The 13,532-nt window shown below is 31.8% G+C and overlaps 1 protein-coding gene across 7 annotated transcripts; it reads left to right on the plus strand.

The window, feature by feature from the left end:
- Positions 1-243: 243 nt before the first annotated feature.
- On the plus strand, positions 244-7,476 carry LOC110725964 (photosystem II stability/assembly factor HCF136, chloroplastic-like). 7 transcript variants are annotated; one of them, XR_002512277.1, is made up of 5 exons: positions 244-640; positions 719-862; positions 977-1,177; positions 1,708-1,876; positions 6,813-7,469. XR_002512277.1 is itself a non-coding variant. In XM_021905442.1 (2 exons), the coding sequence occupies exons 1-2, from the start codon at positions 1,438-1,440 to the stop codon at positions 5,895-5,897; spliced, it is 465 nt and encodes a 154-aa protein (XP_021761134.1). In that variant the 5' UTR covers positions 1,398-1,437; the 3' UTR covers positions 5,898-6,170. The 7 variants fall into 7 exon arrangements, 2 of the variants coding, with proteins under 2 accessions (XP_021761134.1, XP_021761133.1); XR_002512279.1 differs by lacking the exons at positions 244-640; positions 719-862; positions 977-1,177; positions 6,813-7,469 and adding exons at positions 4,527-5,772; positions 5,872-6,170 and having other exon boundaries at positions 1,587-4,044; XR_002512280.1 differs by lacking the exons at positions 244-640; positions 719-862; positions 977-1,177; positions 6,813-7,469 and adding exons at positions 4,527-4,649; positions 5,872-6,170 and having other exon boundaries at positions 1,591-4,044.
- Positions 7,477-13,532: the final 6,056 nt, after the last annotated feature.

Genomic DNA, 13,532 nt, shown 5'->3' on the forward strand with positions numbered 1-13,532 from the left:
CGTCAAGACCACAACGTAAAAAGCAAACAATTCATCTTGCTTTCCGATCTCCGTACATGATCAAGTACAAAGATCTATTCAAAGATGAGAAGACAATGAACCAAATTGCATTATACTTTGCTCTCAGTGATAAAGATGAAAGGTAATTACTTAAAAAAATTTAATTAAAGTGAAATATATTATCTTAAAATATGTTCACATCTATATTACTAAATGTTCATATTGCAGCGTTCTTTTATACTATGATGGGTTGAATCTCATCAATAGAAAAGAAATGAAAACACTTGGAGATGATGTTGAAGTAACAAATTGTGTGATAGATGGATGGGCAATAATTCTTAATCATAAAAAGCCAAAAAGCAAGATTTACTTCTCCATAATGCTTCATGTTAGTTTTACTTTTTTTTTTTTATAGTACAAGTGTTGTTATATATGATTGTTTCAGTTTTCCTATGATATATAATTGCAAAATTTTCATTAATTTTGTATGTGATTGTTTCTATTTCAACAGCACATTATGTGTACGAATAGAGTTTGTCAGGAAGGCTCATACATGAAAACAAGAATTAATGCATTCATTGAAAGAATTGACAATGAGTTGAAGATGAATAAGATTGAAAGCATTGTTGGATACAAACAGGTATTGCCATGAAATTCATAATAAAAATGTTCAATTATGATTAGTAAAATGATCAATAATAATTTAATATTTGTTCAGGTCTTCTTCCCGGTATCAACTTCTCAACCTTTTTTTCTCTTGTGCGTCAATCATATAGAAGAGAAAATTCATATTATTGACAATAAGAAACTACCACAACATGTCACAATCCAAGCGAAGTATGAAGAGCAACCAAAAATTATGGTGAGTAAATATGTTCATTTATGTTTGGCTAAATGATCATTTTTCAGTTCCTAATTGTTCATGCATTCTACACACAACCAACTTCTAATTAAGTTTTACTATTGCTTTTATTAGTTGAAAGGATTGGCAGGGTACATGAAACACCTTGGATAAGAAGATGCTGATAGAATTGAAGAATACAAAATTATTTTGGAGAAGATGAAATGGCGTGGCAACGATGATTATACAAACTGTGGAGTATACATTATGAAGCACATGGAAACCTTCACTGGTGATCCTAATGAGAAATGGGTTTGTGATTTAAAACCAAACAATGTAAGTATCATAAATGTTCAATTCACTAGTGGAAAAAATCTCATTCGTAACAGGCTATTTGTAACGGGCAAAGCTTTGCCCGTTACAATTAAGATATTCGTAACGGGCAAAATAGTGTCAGCTACGAATACTTATTTATTTGTAACGGGCGAAATAATGTCAGTTACGAATACGTATGTATTTGTAACGGACAAATAAGTGCCCGTTACAAATAAATAAGTATTCGTAACAGACACTATTTTTCCCGTTACAAATACTATATGACACATAACTTGGCCCAACTTATAGAGGAGCCCATTACTTGGCTTTTTAGGGTTTCACCTAATAGCCATCATTTCTCCTCTTCTCCTCTCTCCTCTCTCTCTCTCTCTCTCTCTCTCCTCTCCTCTCCTCCTCTCTCTCTCCTCTCCGTCCTTCTCTCCTCTCCTCTCCTCTCCTCTCCTCCATCAATCTTAGAGAAAAAAACTATTGCGCTTTCATTGTCGTTGTCAATGTCGAATTTGAATTGCGAGTTGTCTTCAATTTCACAGCCTCTATTTTCGAACTACTGCGCTTTGTCGTTGTCAATGTCGCCATTGTTGACTACTCTTCCGGCGAAGTCCGATGACTTGCTTTCTGAATGGGAGAGAGTTTATCTTTCGATTGATCCTGGTGTTTTTCTACTTGATATCGCCTTTGTTCCTGATGACCCTAATCACGGTACTCGGTTTCTATTTTTATTTTTCCTTTTATTTTAATTAGTTTTTGAATCATCTGATTTTTCTACTTGTTGTGGCTTAATTTTCATTTTAATTGATATTTTTTTGGCTGAATTAGTAAATTTTATATAACCTGAATTTTCTAATATTTGTGGCTTAATTTTCATTTGAATAATTGTTTTTTTGGCTGATCTTTCATCACATTTTGAGTCTATTTTTTGTAATCTAATTTTCTAATATTTGTTATAATTATTGTTTTTTTTTTTTCGGCTGAATTTTCATTTTGAGTAGTTTTTTTGCATTAACTGATTTTTCTAATGTTTGTGGTTTAGTTTTCATTTGAATAATTGTTTATTTTTGGCTGAAAATTCATTTGAGTAGATTTTGTATAATCTGAAATTCAGAATTGTGTTTTGTCACTCTGTGATATATTTTCTTTATTTGGTTGATGTGATGAGCTTTTAATAGAATTTGAGTACTTTGAACAATTCAACAAATGCGCTATTATTGTGATTGTGAAAAATGAATTGGAGGTGTGATATAAAAATAATTATGAGAATTAGAGAGTACTTATTTCTGATTGAATAATGGTGGTGTTCTTATGCTGGAAGGAGTGGGAAGAAGGGAGAGGAAATGTCATTAGTCGTTTCAAGCAACTAGTATATATACAGAGCTATGAAATCAGGAAGTGTTTGGTTGCATATTTTTTGGGTGACAATAGTCAATGCCTTTTGTCTCTAAGGTAATGAGTGCTTGCTTTTGTTACTCACCCTTATTCGATGAATTGGTGAAAAATAATAGGAATCAATTTAACTAATTGATTTGTTCTAGCTTTACAGATCATATGGCCAGCAGCAATGCCTCTCCTACTGTGTGAGGTTGATATTGTATGAATTACGTGATTTTGGGAATAAAACAAACTGTTGAGATGCCTTCATTGATGAAGGCTAATAGAGTAATAGCTAGTTCCTGCTTCGGTGTGCTTGAAGGTCAAAGGAAGGATTTAATTCGCGGTCAAATTTTGATGTTAAGTAGCCTTTAGGAAGAACACTGGTATGATAGTACTTCAGTCAAGGCTTTGAAGACAGGAAGAATTAAGTACCTTAATAATATAAATACATAAGCATTACTGCAATAGTTACTAATTAGAGGGTCTTGTCTCATGAATATGGACTATGGATTCCATTTCCTGCATATTGTGATGTAGGTTCTGCAATGTTGTGTTAGTTTTTAATTTTAAGTTCAAGTCCTATTTAAAAAAGTTGTCTGGCTCATGTTATGGGATAATATGGTGTAGGTTCCAGTGAAAGATAAAATTATGTATGCCTTAAAGCTGTCAGTTTGTATCACTAAGTATGAGGTAGAGACACTAGTAGAAAAATGCTCATTTGCGTCACCTTATTTGCGTCACTCGTAGAAACAAATGACGCAAATAATACATTTTAGCTTCACTATAAGTAATTTGCGTCGCACATTAACTACAAAGCGAAGCAAAAGTCTGATATATTTCAGCTTACTCATATTTGCGTCGCTTTCATAAATAAAAAAAACGCAAAAGATAATGTTATTTGCGTCGCTCATTTATTGACAGGTGACGCAAATAGCTTTGTGAGTAAATTGCGTCACTTCTTTCTTTATTGAGTGACGCAAATGACTATTACAATTACAGTCCACTCAACTCTTCCTCACATTCAATATAAAACACTCTTGTTGCCATGTCGCCGTTCGAACTTCAAAACCCTAGCAGCTTCAACTGAAAAATCCCCTAAAATTCAACATCAAAACCTCAAGAAAATCGTCTAACTAGCCGAATCTCCAGCGCTGCCTTGTTGTCGTTCGTACTGCAAAACCCTAGCGAATTCAACAGCAAAACCCTGATAAATTCGACCCCAAACCAACAAATTTGACCCCAAAATCAATAAATTCAACCTGTAATTGAAAACCCCAGAATATCCAAGCCAAAACCCCCCATTTTCAAGCAAATCCGAGGCAAAACACCCTATTTTTGAGCAAAAATCGACCAAAACCCCCACGAAATTCGAACTATTAAAACCGCTGATAGTCGAGATGAAATACTCTACATCGAGGCTAGCAAGGAATTGCTGCTTGTTGGTGTTGTTGTTGATGGTTAGCAGGGGAAGCAGTGGAGATGGTTGACAGTAATAAGAGGTGCGAAATTATCGTTTTAGGCAATAAGAAGTGCGAAATGATTTAATTTCGATTGATTTAAACTATTTTATTAAATTATCGTTTTGTTCTATTGATTTATATGATGTTTTTAATTTTACTGTAATTAGAGTTGCGAAATGATTTTAATTTTATAAGGAATTTAACTTAGTAGATGATGTAGGGTCAAAATTTAATTTCATGAGTGTGTATTGATTTTGGCGTGAAATTAAAAAATTAATTTGGTGTTATAGTTGAATTTCTGTTTAGTTTGTTATATGTTGATTGGAATTTTGTCAGATTATTAATTTAGTGTAATAATAGATTCTTATTACAAAATTAGTAGATTTTCCATTATAAAAATAAAGTATTTGTTTCTATATCAGATTACTTCTAGAGTATTGCTTAATTATATTGACTTTTTCTTGTTTAATCGAGTGTTTGTATCTAGATATAAAGTTAGATTAGTGAATTACTTGGTGCAGGTATGCAGCAGGTGCTTGTGGTTGATGGTGAGTGTGGTGGTCTAGCCTAGTGTAGTGGGAAATTTGTTACAGATAGCTATTTTGTTGTTGAGTTGTTTGTGAATTGCAAGGGATAATGTCAAGGTTTCTCTCTCTTATATTTAGATTAACTCTAATCTTATTGTTATTCAGTGAATTTTCTGGTTTAGTTGTTCTATAATTTGAGGTAATAATTAATTTCTTACTTCATTTCTCTCATATTAAAGGTAATTTAACATTACAATTGAAGGTTTTAAAAAAAAAATTACAATTGAAGCGGCATAATCTACTTCTTCATTACCGAATAAGAATTTTAAGAGAAGTAGTCAAAATAATGACACAATGTTATTCCTTTGTTTTGTGTATGATATTGTTTACCTCAAATTGAAATGATGATGTTAATTACTACTTACTGATAAAGTGATTATGAGTTGATGGCATTCTGTTTTTGCATTTCGTATTTTAAGAGAATAATAGCACTGCAATTTTCATTTTGTTTTGTGTACGAGAAGACAGGTACAATGAACATGTTTAAGCTAGACATATAAACTTTGGTAAAACAGGACTAAACTTATTAGGGCCGTGATTAATAGAAATTGTAGCTTAAATTGGTCCATAGTTTTTGTGTATGTTATTAATCAAATAATGAAATAATCACCCAACCTTCCAGCAGTATATTAACTCTGTAGAGTTCTAGCTGAAATATAACCTTTAGTAGTCCTCATCACCAAGTGTTCGAATCGAAGGTATCATGATCTTACTCTGGAGTCAATGAATGATGCTAACATTGTGAAGAATGCAAAATTCGAATAATACGTTACTAGAATTCCCATTAGTTACTGTAATAGTTGCAGTTGCAGAATTTACAGGAAGAATTATTGAAGAAGATTGATTTTGATTTAATATATGTATGATCCTTAAATCATGGATATAAATTTATCAAAACTGAATATAAGGGCTTGTTTTTCTCTTTAAAATTGTGAATTAAGTTCTAATCCGAGATGTTTTTCTCTTTAAAATGTGGTGAGAATGATATGATTAGTATTCTTATTTTTCATGCTTAGGTTTTATCTTGTTTGAAATGAGTTGAATGAGTCTATTGACTTTCTGGCTATGATGCGAGCGTGTAGTGTCATCAAAAATTGGGAGGAAGTGAGATGTGGCTACTATGTCGTGTACTATATGTTTGAAACAGTTCAACATCACCGTAGTAATGAGGATCTTGTTAGTATGTGTTGTCAGATCTTTCACTACTAATTCATCAATTTATTTTAAATTGGCTACACTCTTGAATTGATTAGTTTTTTTTTTTGTGTTGTGTTAACAGGATTTTTCAAGAACAATACCTTATAATGGGGAGGAGATAAATGAGGTTCGAGATATTTAGTCAAACTATTTCATGATCAACGTTGAAATTAGATTTAAACTTAGCTAAATCCATTTGTTTGTTAGACTTTTTTTTTGTTTTAGTTCTTAGGCTTGAAATGAATGTATTTGGGGTACCAACATTTTGGGTTGGTCTTTGTTCTTGTGTTGGTTGATGATATCAATAATTTTGAGTTGTAAAATTTTGATACTCTGCCGAAATTTACATTTGCATTCAATAATATTGCATTTTAATTTCAATTATTAGCGTTAGCATATTACTTTATACCACTAGCAAGGAAAACAGGTACTACAAACATATACAAGCAATTATTATAATTAAAAAAAAAATCACCTCATTTGCATCACTCATTAAACAAACAAGTGACGCAAATAAAGCAATTTTGTATTGTCTTGTTTGTCATTTGCGTCACTCCTATATAAACAAGTGACGCAAATAACAAACAAGAAGTTGATCAGACCAGCTATTTGCGTCACTCCTTTATAAAAGAGCGATGCAAATAAGTCATTTGCGTCACTCCTTTATAAAGGAGCGACACAAATGACTCTTATTTGCGTCGCGCCTAGGAGCGACACAAATGACTTTTAAATCATTTGCGTCGCGAGCAGTTGCGTCGCTCATAGAAGCGACGCAAATACACTATAAATGAGCGACGCAAATGAGCCTTTTTCTACTAGTGAGAGAGTCCATTGTGGAGCACTGCCTGGTGTAAGATAGAGAATTGATCTGTTGGATACTTTATTGATTTATTCCCCCTTTGCTTCTTAAACTTATGCTAATTCGTTCTGTAAAAAAATGGTTTTGACACTAATAATGATTTATGAGGGGCTCATGTTTTCAATGATTAAACATGTGTGCTTTGCAGGAGAGAATTCCTATAGAGGAGGTGTTTGAGAGTTTGAGATGCTCAAGAGAAGGTCTGACTTCAGACGATGTAACCAACCGTCTTCAATTTTTTGGACATAACAAGCTAGAAGAAAAAAAAAATTATCCATTGTTCTTTCTCTCTTGAAGAAAATTAAGTATTAACTGTGTTCATTAACTTCCAGTCGATCTAATCAAACTTTTTTCAAATCTGATACCGTTGATCTGGAATTAACAGGAGAGCAAACTCTTGAAGTGTCTTGGCTTCATGTGGAATCTCTTCCTGTCACTAGGAATCATGGAGACAAGGTCTTCTCTAGTTCAACCTGTAAACAAGGTGAATTAGAGGCAGTTGTCATAGCTACTGTGATTTTTTGATTGATTTGAATTTTGATTTGTGGGTTTATGACTTATGAGGAATTTTGATCTTAATATGGTTAATAATGTATGATTTGTATTGAAATTGTGATTATTTGTAATTTTTTGTCTGTTTGATTTCGATTTGTTAATATGTGATGTAAATTCGAAATGAACCTTTTTTTAGATGATGGGACTTATGCTATGAAGAAAGTATTGATCAAAACAATGAGCAGCTGGACTTGGTGAGGGAGGAGATCCGAGTTTCCTCCCTGTTTACATATCCCAATCTACTTCCTCTACTTGATCATGCTATCATCAAAGTCAAGGTAATCGACTGTGTTTAGGTCCTTCTCTTTTCCCCTCCATGAGCTTTATGTATGTTATAAATCCGGATTACAAGGTGTTGAAACTTGAAAGCATGTATGCATGTACATAAATAAATCAATTATTTTGAATCCACAATCAATTATAAAATCTCAGTGTAATTTTTTTTTTCAAATCAGTAAAACAAGTGTACTTTAGATTTGGTTTAATTTAGCTGTTCTTTTAAAGTTTTAGTTATTAGTTTATTAATATTAATTGTATTTTTTTTAAAGAAATATAAATTGTATACTATATTTGTATTAAAATATCTACATCTATCATTCAATGATAAAATAGTGTGGAAAATCCAGCATTTTGCTGGATTTTTTTTTTAAAATTTGATTATATAGTATTCGTAATTGGCAAACCATGTCCTGTTACGGATAACGGGGTTATTCGTAACGGACTTTTTAGGTGCCCGTTACGAATAACCTATTATTCGTAATGGGAGGTGCCCGTTACAAATAACAAAGGCCACCCGTAACGGCAGCATACGTAACGGACGTTGCCCGTTACGGATAGGCATTTTTTGCCCATTACGGATAACCTTTTTTCCACTAGTGATTATATAATACATCATGTTCATTTAAAAAACTGTACAAAAAATAAACATTCTTATTCACTTTGTTCAACAGGTGAACCAAATTATGAAGCTAAGGATTCAATATGTAATAGAGTTGATGCTATTTGAAGAAAACACTGAAGCAAGGATAAATAGAAGAAAAGCACGAAAGTTTGCAAAGGAGTAATGTCACATGTTCATTTACGAATATAAATATGATCAATTTATATATATAGACATATAGATTTTATGTTTTTCATAGAGTATTCTATATGATGTTTCTTATAGTTATTTGAATATTAACAATATTTCTCTCTTTTTTAGATATAGTTTATATCAAAATTGCAAATTTTATAAATTTGTTTTTATCCTTGAATTTAAATTACTTAATAAACAAAACATTTAAAATGTTCATTACCAATAGAGTATATGCTCAATACCAAAATCAAATTTGTTCAATTGCATCACTTGCAAGAAAATATTAAACTGGAGTATAATAGTTCAACAAAGAAAATTCTTACTTGTTATTTTTTTCCAACCTCTTAGCTGCATTAGTATCAAAAAATGCTAAAAACCTATCATACTTATAAGAAACATGTTGACCACCACGTTGAGTGCCTTGAACACATTCATCATTTGAAGGAGCTGTAACTTCAATTCTTCTTGAAGATGGTAAAGGAATTTGAACAAGTTTTGGTGGTAACTGATCATTTCTTGAAGGTAATTAAAGATTTGATGAAGAACATTGAACATTGATTGGAGGAACTTGAACATTTCTTGTAGGAAATTGAACATTTCTTGGAGGAACTTGAACATTTCTTGGAGGTACACTTGAAGAAACCTGAGCAGTACTTGAAACATTTAAATATTTCTCCTACATAAGAAATATTAAGCATTATCATAAATATAAATATACATATTAAAAATTATAAATGACATTTAAAAAGAATAAATAAACCTTAGCAAGAGCAGAAATATCTTCATCAAAAGATAAATTGGATCCAAAAGAACTTTCAACAGCAGCCTATAAAAAAATATAATTAAACAACAAACCAATAATACAAAAATTATAGTTACATAATGGCAATAATTTTGAAAAATAAAACAAAACAAATTAAAAAAATAATATCTGATTAAAACCATTAAAAATACTTTCATCAGAGTCATTAGAAAAATAAAGAACCTTTTCTACAGAAGATGCCTTCTTAGCAACCTAAATTATAAAAGCATAAAATATGATCATTCATAAAAACATAAATGAACAAATTTGTGAATTTTTTTTTTATATAAAAATATTACCTTAGAAGGTGGATTTTTCAATATAACCAGTTCATTAGAATCACACATAGAATTAGCATAAGAAACAGGAAGTCCATTATCATCAATTTCCTAAAACAAAGAAAATAAACATTAGTATTAAACTAAATGATCAAATATGAAAACCTTTATGTTGAATAGTACCTGAACTCCTGCTTGACCTTTAGCCCTCATGTAAGGTGTATATGATGACTTTCTCTTCCTCCAATTACCCCTAGCTTTATTAAACTTTTTTTCTACAGTACTTTTAGGCCGTACATTTCTTTCACCAACAAGCCTTTTTTTCGGAGGATCATTAACTTCATGATCAACAATTTCAATACCTTCAGCAGCCTCATTGAAATCAATTGTGCCCCTAACACTCTCAACGTTGTCTTTTAAAATATTAAAATAGAGGTCAACTTCAGCTCTTGCAGACCAAGAATTTTGACAACTAATTACCAACTTCACAAACTTCCTTAATGTTTGTGACCTCCAAACAGTAGTGGACACCAAATTAGTTCTCGAAGAAGGTTTATCAACAGTAGTATGAGTACACATTGCAGCCTTGGTCCAACGCTTCATAATATACTCATCCGGAATCTTAGGTACACAATGTAAATGATATACACGAAGAGAATGAGAACATAACAATCCCATTTCACTAAAGTACATGCATGTGCAGCATATAGCATGAGTTTCCTTGTTGAAAACAACTTCATGCCTAATCATATCTTTACCAGATCTCCATAAATGGTATGAATATTCAGGAAAATGAAGACCAGCATCAGAATGTTCATAAGCAGTACCTGTAGACACCTAAAAATGTCTCTCCAAAACCAAACCCGATGATGAACAACCTTTCACCGCCATTATTGGTCGGGTTGAGTATTTAATAATCTTGGAGTTCTTAAATCCATATTTCCATTTCATAAACCAAACCAACTTCTAGCCCATTTCCCCAAACCATAACTTATTTTCCTCTTTTAGTGCCTTTAAACCCAAAATAATTCATTTCGTGTCATTTAAAATCATTCATTTCGTGTCCTTTAAAATCATTCATTTCGTGTCCTTTTTATAAAAATGTTTATTTCCGTTTATTTTGGTACATAATCTGGGTCCAATGATTGAATATTTGGATGGGGATTTAAAAGAGCTTTCCAACGATATATTATAAGCCCAAATCCGAGTTATAACGAATAAGTTATGGCCAAAATATTAAACCGAGCCCAAACTGAACCTAAGCCTACCTTACCTACGACCCAATGATCATGTGGAGGGTCCAAATTATTTAATCCAATTCCTAAACCAATTAGGATTAATTGGAAGCATCAAAAGTTTCTAAAATATCTTGATTATCCTTTTTTAAAAGATAAGATTAAAGAGTTTGAAATTGAATAAAACTCCTTTTTTGAAAATCCTAATTTCTATCCGAATTGAAAGACATTCAAAGATAGACAGATATTATTTTCGTGCCCCATATTATTTTTCCAAATTTTATATGGTTGGATAGAACTTGAAATTATCTTTCCAATGATATATTATAATATCAATTCCGAGCTATAACGAAAAAGATATGAATAAAATGTCAAACTCTATCCAAAACTGACACCGTCTCACTATTTCGTCCATATCTTTTATTCTACAAAATATTTTAATCTGATTTTAATTGGGTTAGAAATTAGACTTCAAGAGCTTTCTAAATATATCTTATTCATCTTATTCCAATTTATAAATCAAAAGATATGATAAAAACAAAAACCGCAAAAACTGTTGTCTATCGAGTTTTATTCTGATTTAATTCGGATCTTATCTTGTTTTTTCGACCCTTCTTTTTTCTCTATAAATAGAGGTCATATTTTCCCTTTTTCAATCATCAACAAGCTTGATCATAAAATCCTTATTTCTCTCTTTTACACCAAAAATCATTCTCTTCTCTCTCTCCCATATTCTAAGCCTTAAACCTATATTCATAATTACACCATTCTCCCTTAAGCACTCCAAGGAGTCTATACTATGAGGTTCCGTCCTTAAACCAAGGCGTGAAAGGTATAAATAACTGGGTTTGGACCAAATCAAATCTATATTTATTTAATTTAATTTTCATTTGATTTATATTTAATTGAAATTACTAACTGTTTATTCATGATGTAGCAATTTAAAGGAACGTGCGGAATGTGAGTAATTAATTAATTTAATTACTCTTATTTTATTTTAATATTGCTAGTATCATGATTAGGTTAATTTTATATTTGATTTCACTAACGCTATTATTATTTAATTGCTTCCAATATTAATATTTATTCTATTGTTATTATGATCACCATATTGCATGTTTAAAGGGAATATGTAATTGAAAATCACGCCTAATAAGATAATTTGGACAACTGGTTTAGGTTCCTTTTTAATCTTGTTATTTAATTCAAGTGATCACTAATATTTTAGAATTATATGTTGCATTAATATTAAACCAATTTAGCTTAATAATAGTTTGGAGCAAATTGAATATTTTGTTTGTATGCCTTTGAGATCGCAGGAACCACTTTTCACTAAAAGAATCGAGTAGAGGCCAATACGGGCGAATGTGACTCCATGACTCACTTCGTACCATCATTCCCGATCCTCCTTTCGTGGTTTCGAACCATATGGAGTTAGTAATCTCATGGATTATGAATGGGATGTAACCTTCACGGGTCAATCGTTGTCCCTTAATTGTTGTTGCCTATCATTGTCCCTTAATCGTGGTTGCCTTTTTATGATCTGTGAACGGTTTACAAGTTCCTTAAAAAACTTGTTGGCGGCTCCCTACTTTCCTTGTCCCTAATTGTATATGTCAATTCCCACTTCCTATGAGTGCCAAGCATATTCACACATGCTTTAACATAGGCGCACTTCGAGCGACATCTACAGTACCCTTAATGAACTCTTCTTCAAAAATAATATATGCTTGAATGGTGTACAAAGACTTAGCATGAACTAAAATGCTAATATGAGCAAAAGCAAGATGAAGATTACCCCTCAATGTATTATAATCATTTCCATTCTCTTTGCTCCTTCACTCAGAAATAACATCAAGAAAAACATGGTAAAAGTCATACAAACCTTGTGTCTTATTAAGCCTTTCCGAAACAGTTTTATTTGTAGTTTCACTTCGTTGAGATGATAAAACACCACCAGACCAATGCTTCTTAGAATAGGCTGGACACCACATCTCTTTAATCTTGTAAAAATCACAAAACTAATCATCTTTTTCACATTTATATTTCATTAACATTCTGCATAAAACATATGATCATTAGATTATGTATAAATGAACAAATTTAGTAATAAAATGTACATATATACAAAAATAAACGATCATATTAATAAACTACAATAAACAAATTTGAAAAAACATATTAAAATTAATAATAACTAAAATACCTTTTCCAAAAATGTTCAAATTCAGCAAGGGTTTCACAATACTTAAGCAAATAACCAAACAAATCTGTAAATCCATCTAAAGCTCTCAAAGCCCCAATATGCTTCTTTGAATTTTGCTCAATGTGCCAAACACAAAGACGATGATGCACACTTGGAGGAAATACATTCCAAATACCGGCTGCAATTGCTTGAGCTTGATCAGTCATAATTGTGATAGGCCTTTTGTTTCCTATAGATTTCAAAAATGTATCAAAAAGCCACATAAAAGATTTAGTTCGCTCATTGAAAATAAAACCCATACCAAACATGAGGTTATTAGCATGATGATTCATACCAACAAACGGAGCACAAATCATTCCATACTTATTTGTCCTATACGTGGTATCAAAAACCAGCAATCTCCAAAATACTCATAATCTCTCTTCATCCAACCATCACGCCAAAAAAAGTTAACTAAACACCCATCCTCATCTTGTTCAAAGTCATAGTAAAATTCAGCTTCATCAAGTTGTCTTTTAGCAAAGTATTTGATCAATTGATGACTGTCACAACCATCAAGTAAAGATCGTTTTTCAGCAGATAAAGCGTTATAGGCATCCGATCCCGTAAATCCTAAATTAGGAGACCTACCAACATCCTTCTTCATTGCCCTCAACGCTGCAGAAATTTTAACTCCACTACACCTTAATGTAGACATGAATTGCAAATTTTCTTTAGAAACACTTCTTTGAGA

The sequence above is a fragment of the Chenopodium quinoa genome, unplaced genomic scaffold (assembly GCF_001683475.1).
Source record: "Chenopodium quinoa cultivar QQ74 unplaced genomic scaffold, ASM168347v1, whole genome shotgun sequence".
Classification (NCBI taxonomy): domain Eukaryota; kingdom Viridiplantae; phylum Streptophyta; class Magnoliopsida; order Caryophyllales; family Amaranthaceae; genus Chenopodium; species Chenopodium quinoa.